A 17,374-nucleotide genomic window follows, 5' to 3' on the forward strand; every position below is an offset into this window, starting at 1 on the left:
CGATGGAAGCTCGCTCCATCATGCAGCTGACCACACCAGAGGACAACATGTCAACTATGTCAAGACCAGGAAGTAGATCTGGCTGCAACAACACTGATAAACCTGAACAGATCACTGGAGCAGTGGGGGGGAGGGGGAGGAGGACGAGTAAGAGGAGGAGGAGAGGGAGACAGAGACTGGGGAGCAGACACACAGGATCGCATGATTTTATCAGCAGGTTTTCAAGAATGTTTGACAGGTTTGGAATCAGGAGGCATTCAAAGCTAATGAGACATGTTTACGGCTGCAGCGAAGGTTGTCTTACCTCTTGAAGGGATTTGAGGTTGCTGACATGTCTGGGGAAAGAAGAAAAAAAAGAGATAACATTATATTAAAGTGTTGACTTTACAACCTTCTACACAATAACATCCCGCTGTTTATGAGGCTGACTAAATTACATGACTTACGGTACATCAGACGAATGGTTAACCATGCAGAAGTGCTGGATTTAATACGTTACACAAATGTTTCTATAATTGACAGTTTGTCTGCAACTCAAAAATGAAGGAACTGGAAAGAAACCATAGGAACCAATAGGAGAACAGATATAGGGACACTAAGTGACATCTGGATGCACTGTGTTTTTATGTGATGACATGCAGGGCAAGTGTGAAAATGGGGAAATCCGCCATGCAGATGCTCACAGTCTCTCGGAGTCGACAAGCTCTTTGGCGACGTAGAAGGCTCGCGACCGGCCATCAATCTGGGGGACGGGGAGGGAGAACAGAGTGAGATGAATGAACACAGCAAATGGTGAAAAGCTCTCTGTGGACACTTATTCATTCCAAACAGGGAGCCAGGAACATGTAGGAGCCAAGGATAGTAGCAAAAATAAAAGAAGAAGCAAATTCATGTTGTTGTTTTTTGGGTTAGATTTCTGCTGTCAAAATAAGACTGATTATTTCATTACGACAAAGCGCAGACATGAAGGCTTTCTCAAATAGGGGACTTTTAAATTTGGATGCATTATGTATGAGAGTCTGTGTGTGCGGTGACAACAACGCTGCCCATTGATTTAGAGGCTAATCAAAGGGTCTCAAAACATCAGAGCCAAAACATAACATTCAAGCCATTTAGAGGTTTACCGGCAAAGCCCCTGCGCTTTATCAGGGTTATTTTTTCCTAAGTGGGCATTTTACAAATAAAGAAACGTAAAGAAAGGCTGATCCTCATTTCCTCAAAATAAAAACAAAACACGATTTCATTTGATAAAAGTGTTCCTGGAGCCACTTGGAGTCTCTCTGGTCTTCTTCCTTTATGTTTATTCTTTGTTTTTTCTTTGAAAAACAAAAACTAGGAAACGATGGGAGTAGCAGGCTGATGTAGTAGCAGCAGGGAAGGGTGGGATCCATCACTGATTTGCTGCAACATGGTTCCTTTGTACCGTCCTTTAGTTTGGGGGTACCACTTCAGGTGATAACAGCAGCAAAGCTGTAATAATGTGATTAAATATTGCACTCTTGAGACATTACAGTTGCCTTTGAGACACAGTCAAAGTTGAGTGTCAGGTTCCTTATGGTTGTCATCTGTTGCACCCAATCAGGACTGTGTAGTGACATTTTATCTTACTGTATTGTCTTCACTGTGTCATCTCTTATCGTGCATACATTTCAATTTTTTATTTAAAAAGGCCATCGCAGTGCAACATGGACCTTACCCCTGCATCAATCATCATGTTGTATAACCCAAATCCTGCCCCAGTTGTACAGCACAGTAGAACATTTAACATTCTCCTTGAAGGTATGAAGGTTATGAACAAATTAAGCCCACTGCTGTGAGCAAGAAGAGACGAAGGTTACACTCTGCAAGAGTCCAGGGAGGGACAAGAGTACGAGGAGAGAGCAGCTCTCCAGGCAAGAGGAACAGCACCATGAAGAATCACCCGAAATCAATCACAATGACAAAACACTTAGTGGCGAATGAGTCATACTGAAAAACATGAGATACAATGGATAAAAGCAAACAGAAGATCAGAGGGAAGATCAAGGAGGAAATTACAACCAGATCTCCACGAGTTCAAAGCAAACACGCAAAGCACGCTCATCTTTTGAAAAGACTTGACAAATGTCAGTCTATTTAACACTTAACGTCCTCATCTGCAAGGCTACAGAAGCTAATGTCGCATGCATCTCAAATAAAACTTTTTACATAGTTGAGCTCTCAGGTTGCCCCATAAATTTTGATGTGGTCAATCCAGCATCCTTTTTGTTGTGCGACAATGCAGACGTCGCGTTGAGTGATTCTTTTGTTGGGGCTTTGCTTGAATTTATTATAGCTGAAGGTTATAACAAATGCCACGGCAGCTGCAGGTGGGCTCATCTTTGTGTAGATGCAGCTTACGGTCATTTACTGGTGCTTATGCCAGATACGTGATGATAAAAGGAATGATATTCAGCACCAAAAAAAAAAAAAATCATTCATGAGTTCTGAACATGAAGACCGAATCAAATCTCCAATTGCCGTTTGTGATTTGAGTACAAGATGGAAATTACAGCTACACTCTTAGCTCATATATCTCACAAAATATTGGATTCTGGCTCCTTATTTTATAATCGTATCATGTAATTCTTATTTATTTCATAGATGCACATCTAAAACGGCTTGTTAATGCAACTAAAACAATTGATTAGATCCTTACAGCCTTATCTGCTCATTATGTTGAGCGGGGATGGGCGGCAGCTGAGAATGAACTGCCTTCAGTCGGTCTGTATGTCTCACCTGTCGGTCATACATTTGCTCCCCAGTCCCCTCTTCTTCTTCCGAGGTACGCCCGTGGTCTTCTTCGGTTGACGGCCCGGCAGAGACAGGATTTATTGGGAAAGGCTCCGTGTAAGCACTGTAAAGGGAAAGACAATGCAGAAATATAAATATGTGGTACCATACCAGTATCCACACTGTTGTACGGATAGTTATAATGCCCTCCCACTGACTGTTTTCAAGTGGGAGAGCAGTGAGACTCCTATATCCTCCATATACACTATTTTTGTAGCACCACTTTGTCAAAGCACTTACAAGTCCCTTGTAAATGTACATTTTTTTCTTTTCCTGTGTGCATCACTGAACCTTTTCACTCTTCAAAGTCATCTGTAATCCCCTCACGATTCCTTATTTTCACAGATGGCACAGTTGTGTCCATATACTGGTAATCCTTCTACCTGAGGGGCCACATTTTAGGTCATTTCACATCTAATCCTTTTAAATGCTCTCTGTGGTAATTGCTAATGTTCTCTGGCCCATTAACACCTATAGAGCAAGCTTGACCAAATTCACATCGCCAGAATGATAACAGGTGTTTTCAGTTCAGCTAGATAACAGCTGCGGATGCCTTGTTCTGCCATATGGCTTTTAGGGAATACTTGTTCATATTAACTGTTTCAATTTACATGAAAACAGTTCTTAACTTTTCATTTTCTAGTTGGTTATTCAGAGGAATGTGATTAATGCAAAAAAATTGAAAATTGTTCATAAAAAAACGAATTTGAACAACTTTACAGATCTTCCAATGCAAAAAGGTTATGGAGGTTACGTGATAATCAAATGTCAACTCTTTTCATATTAAATTACATATTTTAAATCTTTTTTTTAAGTTACCGGTCATCACATATTTGTTGTTGTGATAAGAAACCTGTCATATTTGAGTTTTGGCAATTGGGATTTCTTCTCATTTTTTTGTATGCAGGGCAGTAGGTAGTAGAATGCCACTCCATCTCCATTCAGGCATAGTCATATTTAATGAATTTTATGCCAAATCACAATTACACACACGCACGCACGCACGCACGCACGCACGCACACACACACACACACACACACACACACACACACACACACACACACACACACACACACACACACACACAGTATATATCAGAGTGGGCTGAAGACAGTGTCCATGGGCCATTACTCATGGTTGACCTCAAACCTGACAGGTCAGGCTTGTGTGGGCTACTGGGTGATGTTATGGATTAAAGAGAATGGCAGAGCTTCTATGAAAACATTCTTAAGCTTTGATTTATATCAGATGTGAAGGGAATTCCTTCAAAAGTGAGAAACCTCACCTTCACCTTTTTCACCCACCTGTGAAATTACACCAACTGTGCTATGATGGCATGTTGTGTCAAGTGTATTACAGTGTCTCTTTGCAGTTAGAAAGCTAAAAAAAAATAATAATTTTTTAAAAGACTGTAAATAGTTAAAATCCAGTAAATTCTTCCAAAAATTTTACTCACCATCATACCCCACAGCGCAAAATCCCAAATAAAGCTTCATTGAGCTCTGTTCATATGATACTCCTATATGTGCTTTAAATAGATGATATTTTTACATGGTAATATGTACAGACCTTTAACAAGACTATTAAGGTGATGCCATTATGCCAGCAGAATGCAATGTCTTCTTTAACATGGTAAAGTTTAATCTACTGTGTCAAATTTGGAGGAGCGAATGGCTTCATGAAAGACTTGTATCCCACCAATCTCCTCTGAATTTGATGAGGCTTGTAATATGTAATTCAATTGAGCTAAGCTCTGAGTATTAAAATATGCATTAGGTGCAATCTGACAGGCCTTTTTCTACTTGCAGTGGTGCTATTATGGGAAACATAAGCAGGTGAATAGCCTCATTAGCCTGCAAACCATCGAAGATTGGGGGCTGATGAGGGGATTGAGGGAATGGGAGCAGTTTCGGATTGTTTGCTGCTTTTAATGATGATGATTACGTTTAGCCTGTGGCTGTTGTGACAGCTTGTGATGAATTGATTTGAGAAGACACCGGGGTTCCCAACGTCGCTGACTCATATGTGATGTAAAGACGTTTTTAGATTATATAAATGTTAATTCATGCTGATGGGCTGTGTTTCGGAGCCACAGATGAAAGTATGGCGTTATGACCTCTTGTTGTCAGTTGATTTATAATTCCGGAAGTCACGCAAACAGCAGACCAGGCATTTCTGACCAGACCACACCTCACCTTGTTGTTCAAGGGAGAGTCTGGGAACCTCCACCCCGTCACAGTGATCCCCTTCCCCTCCTGTCATCCTATCTGTCCTCTGGTATCTCCACCTCTCAGCCTCCCGCCAGATCCTCGCCCTCATCCTGCATTTCCTGTAAACAGGCTTGTGGGAAGCTCCTAGGCCGTACACTTCCTCCCCGGGGATGACCCGGCAATGAACCTCGAAGCGCCTCGCACCAGACCTGGCGAGCCAACGACACGCCCTGTCCACCACCTCACCACACAGCACACAGCCACCACCCAGTACAACAATGTACTTCAGATGGCTCCCTCATCACTACTAACGCTAACATAACAGTGGGTGGAGGAACTGTTTTAGAGGTCTTGGCAGGGTTTGGTCATCACCGTGAAGAGGTTTATGTTGAACTGCTTGAAGTTAAAATGACCCTAAAGGGGTCACAACTTTGCTGACAGTAGTATGTTGCTGAGCATGGCGTTACAGCTCCATTGCTAAGGTACATGCATGAGGACAATGGCACATCTGAATTACTGCAGGAGTCCATCTGCAGCTGCGTAATGGCCTCTCAGCTGAGCAACATCTCAAATCTTACACTTTTTCTGTATTCATTTGGCAAAAATATCCTTTGAACAGTCATTTATTTCCACACAACTGCTCAGCAAAGACAATTCTGCTGCGACTGCATTCTCAGCAGGATCCTTATTTTTGATAAAGCAGCGCTGGTTTGTAACTTGGTGTTCATATGCATGTGAGCATTCACACTCCTCTAACTTGGTTATTCTTATGATGAATCATTAGCATGGTTTTTGTTTCTCTATTCTACTCTATGGTTGCTTACTAATGAACATCTTTGTTAGCTTAGCCTGAATGTTTGCTGAAGTAGCGTCTGAATGGTGTTATACATTAATCACACAAGTGGAAACAAGCCAAGCATGTGGCACACCAGCTTTGTGAGTACTCCTTAAAATGCATGTCTGCCACTGTCTACACAACCCGTTTGTGTTCCATACTCTGGGAGCCATTCAGTCATTTTCTTCACCACAGAAATCCAGTCTTTTTTTGTGGGTCTGGAGCCACACAGACTGTTGAATTTGTTTGCAATAAATCACCAACATCATCAGCTAGATCAAGTGCATACACAGAAAGTGCAGGGACACCTACGCTGATGGCACATGACTTATTTTGTAAGCATATATGCACACATGTATAGACTGACACCTCAATAAACATAAAGCTGCCCCTCACAGACACACCAAAGAGTGGCCGTGACAACAAAAGCATATCCAGAGGGAATGCGGCAAAGGCGAGCTGACAGGATAGATAGGTTATTTGCATCATTGTGAGTGGTGTGAGACTTCTACCACACAGTGAGCCACATCGACACCATCACTGAGAAAAGAGCTGACACCAAGGGGCCGTTGTCTGGGAAATAGGTACGTTTAAAATGTTGAAAAATGTATGAAAATTAAAGTCTTCTGAAAATAAACCAAGGGGAAATCATGGAATGGTGAGCTATGAGCTTTGTGTTCACAAAGGGTTTGAATAAATTACACGAATTGCAAACTGAATCCTTTTCAAGGTGGACAAACTATCCAGGAAAGCAAATAGCCACACTTAAATTCGAAAGCACGGGCCACGATGAGAGATGAAATGAAGAAGCATGACACAACAAGCTTATCCTGAGCCTTTTAGGAAACTCTTGGTAATGGGCTGTCTCTTTGGCTCCACACAGGTCATCAAACACGACTATTTTATTAGGACTGGGGGAAGCCTGTGGTCCGCAGTGGATGAAACTGTGGCACAGGCAAGTGTAATTTGGTACAGTCTGACCGTGGTGATTTCTCAATGTATCACATGCTGCAGTAAATGCTGTGGCACCTCCAGGGCTCGGTGAAAAAGAAGCACTGGGGAGGGAGCTACTTTAATAAAAGCCCCCCTAAACTTAACCATATACTGTATGTCAGGTACAGGAGAGCAATTACACTTGAGCTGCTTTTACTCCTTTTCTCTTGTTCTCACTTGACCCACCCCCTCCTTGTAATTACTTTATTGTATGCTGTTTTCTTCCTATTCTGCACCTTCTATTAACACATACCCTCCCCCAGTTCTCTCTTCATTTCTTTATTCTTCTCAACTTTCTTTTGTAAGAGGAAGTCTTTCACACTTTTCTCTCTTTAATTGCAGTCAATCCTGACTTGCTATCATGCGAAAAAACTGGGCTGAGTGAGCTAACTAATTGCTATTACCTGTTCTATCACCTCAAACTGGAAGAGGAAGCAGCAGCACCAGATGTGACCTCTAAATCAGTCAAATGAAAAAGAACAGAAAGCCATCCCACAAGCATTGTCCATCTCCCCAACACCAGCGGTGTCTGACATACCGCAGCTCTCATCTCTCACATTACACTTCCCTACATGAGGCTGAGCTGGTTCTGCTCAGCCAGATGCCCTCTGCTCATCTGAGGTACAGTGTATGAATATTTGTCAGCCTTTCAGGGTCTACATTAAAGTTTGGTGCAAGTAGGTTAAGGTTTAAGAACTTATTTTAAGAGGGCAGGTGTAACCACTCACCTGCTTGACTCAAGTTTGTAAACTTTGTGATGCACAAGACAATGACCAATAACATGGTCTATGATCATATATAAGAACATAATATGACTTATAATGTTGAAAATAGGTAATCTAAGACCACAATAAATAATTGCTGTTGGTCATTGATCTGATGATAATCCGGGAGTTGTTTTTTTTTTTTTTTGCTGAAAGACCTTCTCACAGTGAAGTTGTTCAGAGTGAATAGATCTGTGTTTCAAACACAGAGGTCGTTTGAGTGAGTTGGCATTTGAAATTCCAAAAAGATAAAAATGAAAGTATTTGTATACTTAGATATCCCAACTGGCTAGGTAAGATACAGTATGTAATTAGAACATTTCGTAACTTGTGTAAATCAACACCTTCAGGTTTGCTTGAGATACAAAACATGAAAACCATTTTACTTTCAAAAAACTCTAATATTACCTTTCCGGATCTGCTTTTGGTGCCTGTGGTTTACTGTCAATCCCAGGGAAACTATTCATATCCACATAGCCGTCATTCTCATTGGAGGGAACTGAAGTTCGGTTCGGATCTTCAAAAAATCCAGTCACAGTGCGGGATCTGGTGGGTCTGCTTGGAATCTGAATGTTCTCATAGTCTGAGCTCATGGCTGGGATGTTTTCATAGTCTGATGTGTCCGTACTAGGGAAGGAGATGGAGCGAGGTTTGGTCAAGGGCAATGGCATGGCAGAGCGCCGAGAATTCCCCTCAAACGACTCCACTCTGGAAATGCCCCTGCCGTACGATTTACTCCTCTGGTGGTGGACAAAGGGGGATTGAACATCTAAGGGGCGGGGATGGGGATTCACTATGCGGGACTGAGGTTGAGGAGAGCTTCCAGTGCTTCTGCGATCAAGCTCTATGACTCGTGAAGGACCGTGGTGGCTGGACTCGGAGGAAGAACGTGAAGAGCGTACACTAACATCACTAAAACCTTTTGAATCTGACTTTCTCTTGAACTTCAGTGCTAGAAAGCGCTTGAAAGAAGATTTCTTTTTCTTGGGTATATCGCTGGGTTCATGTTGGATCAGGAGAGATGGTGAACTCTTGGTGACCGGTCTTTTAGTAATGTATGCCAGCTCAAATGGTGGTGGGATATCCACCAGAGAGGTTGGTGTGGAAACACCGCTGGATGATTGGTGGCTACGCTGGGAGAAGCTACCAGAAGAGTTTATGATGCATGGGAGAGAGAGTGTATCATCTTTCCTCTTCATCCTAAAGTCATCCTTTAGAGATTGGCCAATTGCTGTGGGATTAGTCAAAGACAATCCTGGACGCTCAGAAGACAGGGAATATAACATAAAGCGGTGAGACTTCATAGATGGGATCGAACAATTTACCCCAGGCTGCTGTGAATGGCTAAGTTGTTCATTAGTCTTATCCAAACCCACTGTACAGTAGTCTTGAGTCTGGCACTCCGTCACTGTCTCCTCTGGTACAGTTTCAGGAACATAACCAGGAATTTTCCCAGAATAAGAACGCGATCGTGTGACTGCGTTCTTCCGATCAAGTGTCACAAAATTCTCACCTTCTGAATCAAAACCTGCCTCTTCGTATATATGTTCTTCACTGTCAGAGTCTGTGTCTTCATAGTACGGCACGATATGACAGTCCAGTTCCTCAATGTCCTCTTCAAAGGCCTCAGTGGTGTGTGCAAACACCACTCTATTGGTGAGCTCTGGGGTGCGACCCAAGTCCAAGCCTGGCGGTACTGTAATGTTGCACAACCTCAGGCGAGGCTGACAGCTTGCTCTCTTGCTCAGGAAGGCCTGGTCTCGTTTAGCTGTCCTCTCTTTGGCACTTTTTCCTTTTACATGTTTCTTTTCCGTTTCTTCTTCTTCGTCGTCATCACCTATCTCGACGTAATCTTCAGATGAGACGCATTGCTCAGAGTCATCTCCTTTAATGCACAGTGAGTCTTCAATGTCTGCATACTCATCTGCAGACTCACCTTCTTTTGCTTTCTCTTTGTGCTGAGCAGATTGCTCAGCGCCCTCCTCAATCTCAACGTGTTTCGAGAAGCCTTGCCCACCCTTTGGTTCATCAACATCATCAGATGAAACATAGAAAGGCTCCTGGTTGGATGCAGCAGCTGTTTGCACCTCATGGAAAGGTTCATCACCGGTATCATCCTGTCTCCACTCTGGGTCAACCGTGTCAGCCATTGTTGGCGGAACGGCTTCAATGACCGAATACGGCCCGAACACATCCTCGCTGCTGGATTTGAATCGAAAACAGCCAGAAACATCTTTGGTTGCCCGTTCTGGTTGCCACACGTCTGCATCCCCTGATTCAGCTGGGTCACATGACTCACATGTATCACTAGCAGTATCTGTGTGGCCAATCACATCGTAGGGATACTCTTCAGTTACAGTTGGAAGCGTGCTGAATCCAAACGCGAATAATCCACCTTCAAACTCTGTCTCACCTGAACGCTGCTCACAGACCTCATTGTCCACTTCATTAAGTCCATTACCACAGTCCTTATCATTCAAGGTTCGAGCAAAGCTTTCCTCCTCATCATGTTCATCTGACTGTATTGTAGAATCACAAAGTAAATCCTTTGTTTCACTACAGCTCTGTTCCTCATCGTCTGCCTCCTCCCCTGTTTCATTGTCTGTTTCAGCAGGAAGTGAGACTACATTCTCATCATCAGTGTGATTACCACCTTCAGGCTGATTCAAGTCATTGTCAGTGTTTTCATCTTCAGTAGTTTCAACGTTCGAGCCATCATCCGCTTTGACTGTGTCCTCTGAGCCAATGCTGTCACCATCACTATCTAATATGTCTATTTCCTTCTCTTGTTTAGGTTCTTCTTCTGCTGCATCCTCTTTGTCATTGTATCCATTGGCATTGACCCCATCACCAGCCTCACTTTTTTCTTCCTTATCCTGACTTTCACTAGCCATTTCACGGAGATCTTCCGTCGCTCCATCTGAGTGAGCCAGGTCTCCGTTGCTCAGGCTCTGTTGGGGGCAGGGCTCCCCACTCACATGTTTGGGCTTCGGAGCGACAGGAGGTTTTGGACTATGAACAGGAAGACACGGCCTGGACATCAGCTTGGACTTCACTTTGATGGTAAGATGGCTGCTGATCTTTGGTCGAGGGACTTGAGGTGTATTTTGAAAACCTGTGTACAGAGAATAAAAATTAATTTAAAAATTGTTAAATTTGCCTTTAAAAACATTTCTTTCATGTGTTATTAGTTTACATAAGGATAAATTTGAAGAAGCCAAGCCCCATAAAAAAGCAAGTGACATGTAGAATGCTGCAGGGAACATTATCAGCAGGAAAAACAACAGAGCCACTGGGTACTTAGAGGAGGAACAATAACATCTCCTCGTCTGGGAAATGACACATGCATTCTGGACATTTATAGAGGAACCAGACTTAACAAATTGATTTTTAAAAACAAATTTAACGATGTACCCAAAAGTGTGCATATGTATCAAAATTATGACATATAAGAATGTTAGCCAGATTTAATCTGTGATGAATTCGCATTCAAAACTAGACTTCACAATTATGTGTGTAAGTTGTTAAATCATTAAAGACAAAGGCAGGCTAACAAACTTTAGAAATGTCATGAAACACACCCATACTTAACAAAGTGTGTACACCCCTTTTCTCTTCCTGTTATTTAGTACCTGACCTGACGCACATCCTATTAAACCCTGTGTGCACTCTGGTTATCTGTGTGTTTTCTCTCACTCTCAGTCATTGTCTCACTCTCACTATCTCAACATCAGTCTGCTATGATTTATTTGAAGTAAGTGCTATGTAATGTCAGTGGTTAAACTTTTTTTTCTCTCTAAGCGCCAGCAGTTTGTCACAAAAGTCTGTCTTTTCAGAAAGTGAGGTTCATGAGCTTCATTAGTCTCAGTGTCTCCCTGAGTTCACACAAGATGTTCACAGGGGAAGGACATCAACAGCATTGCATCCATCACTTCTCTACTAATTCTTACCTGATTCTCACAGCCTCACTGCTTAATGCAGAAATGCATACATAGCCATATACACATGAGTATAAAATATCTTAACTGAAAACATCCCTTGAGTGTGACAAAGAACAATAAAACTGGGAGAGAAAACAGTTCCAAGTGTGACAAAGCACCTAACTGCAAAAAACAGGATATGTATAATGCAAAAAGAATTCAATTAGAACAATTTTTTTTTAAAAAAAAACAAAGGACCCTGGAACCTTGGATGTACAAAACTAACAGGATGTGATTAAAGACTGTGTCCTCATCTTGAAATGCCATGTATCAACCTGTCTGAACTCGAAAGTGACGCCTGCAGAACAAAATTGGACATTGTTTTCACAGGAAAGAATTGATGGATGATAGAAATCCCATTTCAACTTATTTCATGTGATAAATTCATAGAACACAGCACCTGCAAGACATGTTCATCTGTATGGAGCAATGGCTGTTTTCGATCTATTGTCATGAATGATAATTCTGCAATCTATCATTAATCATGGCAGCGAGGATTTGTCATCTTATTTTCATTGAAGCACAACTAGTTGTGCGACTTTTTATGGGAAAAATTCAGGAACTGTTTAGTTCTATTGATGTATAATTTGATCCATCTTTCTAAAATAACGCTTTTCCTTCGCTTCGGCAGGTTAGATGAAGTTGCATTGGATATAAGATCTGCACATAAATACGCGGAAAGTTGCGAGTGACATATTCCATATAGTATAAATAACACATTATAACTGTAGTTTCCGACAAAAACTCGCAGTTGCATGAATAAAAAGTCGATGAAAAAAATCAATATAAACACAACCACCATGTAAAGTTTAGTTAAAGCGACTCATGACATGAATGGAAAGCTTGAACAACCAACCTGCGTTCATCGTGGGACACCATCATCCGCGGGATCCCACCGTTATCCTCATCTTTATCCTCACGTATCCCTCGAAAAGAACACGAAAACTTATTCCAGATATAAACACGTTGAGGGGGATGAACGGAAGAGCGGCGGTTTTCTTTGGTTCTCCACTAGAGAATCCGTGAAGACGTCCGTGCTTTCGAGCGGCTCCTGTGCTGATGCTAGAATAAACTGGTGCGCTCTGGTGTGGAAACGGGAGGTGCCGCCTGGCGCTTCCTGAAGCAGGACAACAGCGAGAGACGCGGTGCGCAGCGCAAACCCGCTGAGACTGTTTAATTTGAGCAACGCACAGCATTATATCTGACTTTCTTTTCTATTTTCATATTAAGGTGTGTCAAGGTGCCGTGTTACAGAGTCAGCAAAGTAATGGAGAATTAAATCCAAGTAAATCCGCTGACATATATTTGGAGTAGAAATGTAAACCGCACTATCTCTTTTTTTCCATTGTATTGATTGACAACTTTCAATCTTAAGTTATTGTATTTGCAACGTTCAATTTTTTTTTACAAATCACATTTACACATTTTTAATGTATGACACCTGTCCCATGGGTTATGTTGACACATGGACAGAAAAGACCCACACAGTTACTTGAGCCGCTTCAGTGAGATTGATTTTCCATGCCATGATTACACATTATTTGTAGGAATCAAGTATACACTGTAGTTATAGTGTTTCCTCTGGTGTGTTTTGCTCATGGACGACTTCCTGGACAAGAACATAGAAAGGTTCCTAAAAACAGTTTCCAAATCCAGTTTCACTAGGACACCAAAGCTTTGCTATTGGCTGGGCTTCCTGGCCCAGCATCTATTGCAAGACTGAATGAATGCAACTCTTTAAAAAAACCTTTCTTCATAACAGGAAACCATTCTCCCTGTTTCCTGCACAACAAGCAACACTTCCTTAGCAACAGATGGGAAAGGTTGGCAATGTTAACCCCTTAGGTAACCTCCAGCAGAGCTGATTGAGTGGTGCTGTGCAGAGCCTGATGGTTTGGGGAACAGATAAACTTGGTCCAGCTCAACGCGTGGGACTCATTATGAAATTTCAAGGACAGAAGCACCTGCACAAAGCAAGGGGAGGCTGAGTTCGTTTTCCATATGGGGTCTTTGATTTGACAGGTCACAATGCTGGGTTTACCCTTACAAAGTGAAGGTCAGGCAATGCAGCATATGTGTGGGAACGTTACAGATTTGAAGTGGATTGAGAAGAACAAGTAATTAGCTGTGCTGCATCGCCACAGGTTTTTGGACCTGGCTGCTGCTGCACCGACCCATACGTTACACACAGCAAAATTCCCATTCCAGATGGTTTGATGCTGGAAGGAATGAGCGCTGTTGCAGTAAAGAACTTTCAGGTTCCAGCGGTGATTAGAAAGTGTAGTCACATTTTGTTATTTTTGCACACGCAATGAGGGTCAGCTTTGATGTTTTGCGATTTAATATTTTAAATAATGACACAAAACAAAGGTTTTGAAAAAGAAATTAAATCCGAAGTAATTTTTGCTGAAACCTGCAAATATTATGTTTGCTGAAGTTATTCTGTTGTTTGCGTCAGTAGGATGCTGACTAATGCATTTTGCAAAATTCTAAAAACAATGAAATTGTTATGAGTCAGTTGGTTTGTATTGTCCTCTTACAATGTGATATCATAAAAGCTATTATGCAGTGTTGAAGCCAAGACCATTTTTAATGTGTTGGTAGGAGCTCATTTATAGCTGCTGTAACCTAACCTTTTGTTTTTTGAACGGGATGACTAAAGATAGCTCCACTCTGGTCTTATGGCTGTGCCAAATTGCCTCTCTCGAGAGTATTCTTCACACAATTGCTACACATGACCTTTTTTGATTTCATTTGTGCAAAATATGTTTTGCCTTTTTAGAGTGTGCAAATAGAACCTGTCAAGAGTATTGTGTCATGTGGCTGCAGGAAAGAATGAGTTTAGTAGTAAATATCCCTCCAGATGTGTCACAGACGGTCAAAACATGTTTTTGGATCGAGGACACAAATTTCCTGGACCGCCTGTGGCTGCGTGCTGCGCTCAGTCACCCCACCTGGAACATGACTTGACTGACAGAGAAAAGGAGAATGTGGATATTGGGAAAAAAACATGCCTTAGTAGCAAAAAAACAAACGGACTCTATCTCACCTCGGCTGCACACACAACGGCAAACAGGAAAGGGATCAGGGAAAGGGGTCGCCAACTTGTTCCCAGAGCGAAGATAATGCATAACACCTGCTTTGCCAGCAACTGGATTTTCTACTGGATGGATGTACTGAGTGTTTTTATTTCATTCTGAGTCCACAGCTCTGTGGCACTATTTGTTATTGCTGGTGATTACAGAACTGGAAAGCACATGCTTTAATTTTTCCCCCATTACCGAACAGTGTTTTTACCTCTCTGGACTATAATTATGTCCTTTTACAATTGAGTTTTGGTGTATTAAATTCAAATTTATGTGGTAACAGCCTAATCAAGCTGACATTTTTCACTTTTTAAAGTGAGCCAAACACTTTTGTGATTGCAAGGCAAAGCATTTGTCTGCTGTAATGGCTTGAATCATTATTGACATGTTTCATTGATTTCCAACTGTGCACAGGCAGCACCGACCAGAGCACTCTTCAGAGATATGTTTATTTACCCCGAGCTTAGATTCTGATTAAGAGACTCCAGAGCAAAGAAACACGACAACGGACTTTATTAAAATGTCAGAAAAATGAGGTGCATCAAAGAGATCATATTAGAATTGTTGGACATTGCGGGTTTTTGACAGAGAATTGTGACTAGATAAATGTATTATTAAACAGAAACATACAAATCACTGGTGAAAAAGAAACTTATGTGTTTTTTGCATAAAAATTGTTTAGGGTTTTGTCTAGTGGGTGAAATCAGAAAATCCCTGTATCAGCAGCATGTATTCCATTCTCCCGACAATAAAGCCTAGACACCAACAACTAACCTCAAGTGACTACATTTGCACACATACACACAAACAGTAAACAAGTGGACCATGAAAGTCAGCACTTCATCAAGGAGCAGAAAATACAGGTTTCAATCCCCACAGGGCTCAGAGCTCCAGAGGAAATCAATACAATTGTCCCATATTATTCTTGTCATTTGAATAAAAAAAAAGACTTATTACATTCTGTGCAATATTACTGTTATGACACTGTACACACCTCAATGTAGATTTCTCTATGCTTAAGCACTTTTTAAAAACAACACATAACTTCTTTAAATAATCAGAGTGGTGTCAGGCCGTCTTGACGTCACTGTGACTTACAACATGTGCTGTTTGTGTCAAATCCAGTCTATTTTATTATGAAGTAACATCATTGCTCCAAAACACATAATAAAGTATTATTAGCTGTGTAGGTGAGGTTGTGAAGGTCATGACTGTAACACAATAGCAGTTAGTTTTCTGTTAATTAGCCCAAAGCCAGAGTATAGGTCAAACTCTGAAAAACACATTGACATGTTTTTTTTATTTGTGGGATTGCTGCACAAAAAAATCATCCAAAAAATAAAATGAAGCACAATAAAATTACAAAAATATTATAGGTTGGCTTTTAGAATTATGGATGAGAGATCAGGTCTCATTTGCAAATATGACATGAATTCCCTGCATGTGTGTTAAGTTTGTTTTGTTTGTTTATGTTTTACTCGCCCACATGTGCATCCACGCAAAGTATGTGTCATCTACTACTGCCATTCTGCTTGTGTAGGGCTCTCAAGATGTAAAACAAACGTACCATAATGATAATGTAGCCTAAAACCAAAGAGGATGAGAGACTGATGCTGGAATGAGGCTGGGATCGACCAAACGTTTAACAAGGACATGTATTTAGTTTGGACCCCATTAGATTGAAGGTGGTATGAATTGTTTGATTGTTAGATGATGTGTAATGTTTAAATACTCACCTCTAGATCTCCTCTCCAGATTGTGTAGGTTAGAAGTATCCCCAGGGCATTTGAGAACAATTAATGGTTCCAGTAGAGACCCTGTGGTAATCAATGCAGAGTCATTAATTAAAGTTCTTGAATCTGCCCGTGCAAACTGTGTAATATTAGTAATAGGATTGAGAGACTTTGGGAGGAGGAGACGTATTGTGCTATGGGTTGAAGTATCAGCCAATAGAAAGCCATCCAGAGATGCCAGAGTGAGCTGACATTTGATGCTCAGGTGAATAACTTTCCATGGTCCATCTTTTCTCAACTGAGACATTCAACTAAGATCAGGTTATTCCTCTCACTCTCTGAATTGGTTAAAGGTCATCCACATTTTCATTTCCTCCGCACTACAATGTGCTTCTCTGGTAATAGCAGATGACACATACAAAGACTATAGCTGAGCTAAAAAGACCTTCAAACTGTTGTAGAACTCTTTGCCTCAGTTGGAAAAACCAAGTAACTCTCTGAAAGTACTATTTCAATTTTTTTACGGTGAGAATGACTTTGTAACCTTGGTCTTGAGAAGTTCTATATAATCAAAGGTATTATTATTGTCCACAAGACCAGAGGCTGACTGTGGTCCACCTTTATATGGAGAAATACAGTATGAGTGTTGTTACCTTTGTCAAAGCGCTATGCTTTCACACATGTCACCCAGAAAAATGTCATCCAACAATTTATTTTGTCCTCTCGACTTGTAGGATTATTTGTCCTTTGTAGAAGTAAACACTCAGTAAACACTGGATGCCATTCCAGTAAACATAAAACCTGGTTGTTCTGCAGGTAACCTCTACTTCATCCTAACACACTGCTATAATGCATAGTAGCGCTAAATAGGGCATCAAAGTCATAAACTATCATAAAATATCACCCTTGAAGGTTTGTCACAGGATTAACTGGAAGGGGGCTGAACAGAACCCACCCCTTC

General features: G+C 41.4%; 1 protein-coding gene across 2 annotated transcripts in view; it reads right to left on the reverse strand.

Annotated features, from left to right (window-relative positions):
* fgd5a (FYVE, RhoGEF and PH domain containing 5a) overlaps positions 1–12,643 on the reverse strand; it is a 28,150-nt gene extending 15,507 nt beyond the window's left edge. For both annotated transcript variants that reach the window (XM_068314962.1, XM_068314961.1), the window contains exons 1-5: positions 12,451–12,643; positions 8,023–10,729; positions 2,758–2,875; positions 684–742; positions 305–335 (exon numbers count right to left, since the gene is read on the reverse strand). In XM_068314962.1, coding sequence (XP_068171063.1) covers positions 305–335; positions 684–742; positions 2,758–2,875; positions 8,023–10,729; positions 12,451–12,460 — 2,925 coding nt within the window. In that variant the 5' untranslated portion in view covers positions 12,461–12,643. The remainder of the gene's footprint in view (positions 1–304; positions 336–683; positions 743–2,757; positions 2,876–8,022; positions 10,730–12,450) is intronic.
* Between the last annotated feature and the right edge of the window lie 4,731 nt (positions 12,644–17,374).

The sequence above is a fragment of the Antennarius striatus genome, chromosome 5 (genome assembly GCF_040054535.1).
Source record: "Antennarius striatus isolate MH-2024 chromosome 5, ASM4005453v1, whole genome shotgun sequence".
NCBI lineage: Eukaryota > Metazoa > Chordata > Actinopteri > Lophiiformes > Antennariidae > Antennarius > Antennarius striatus.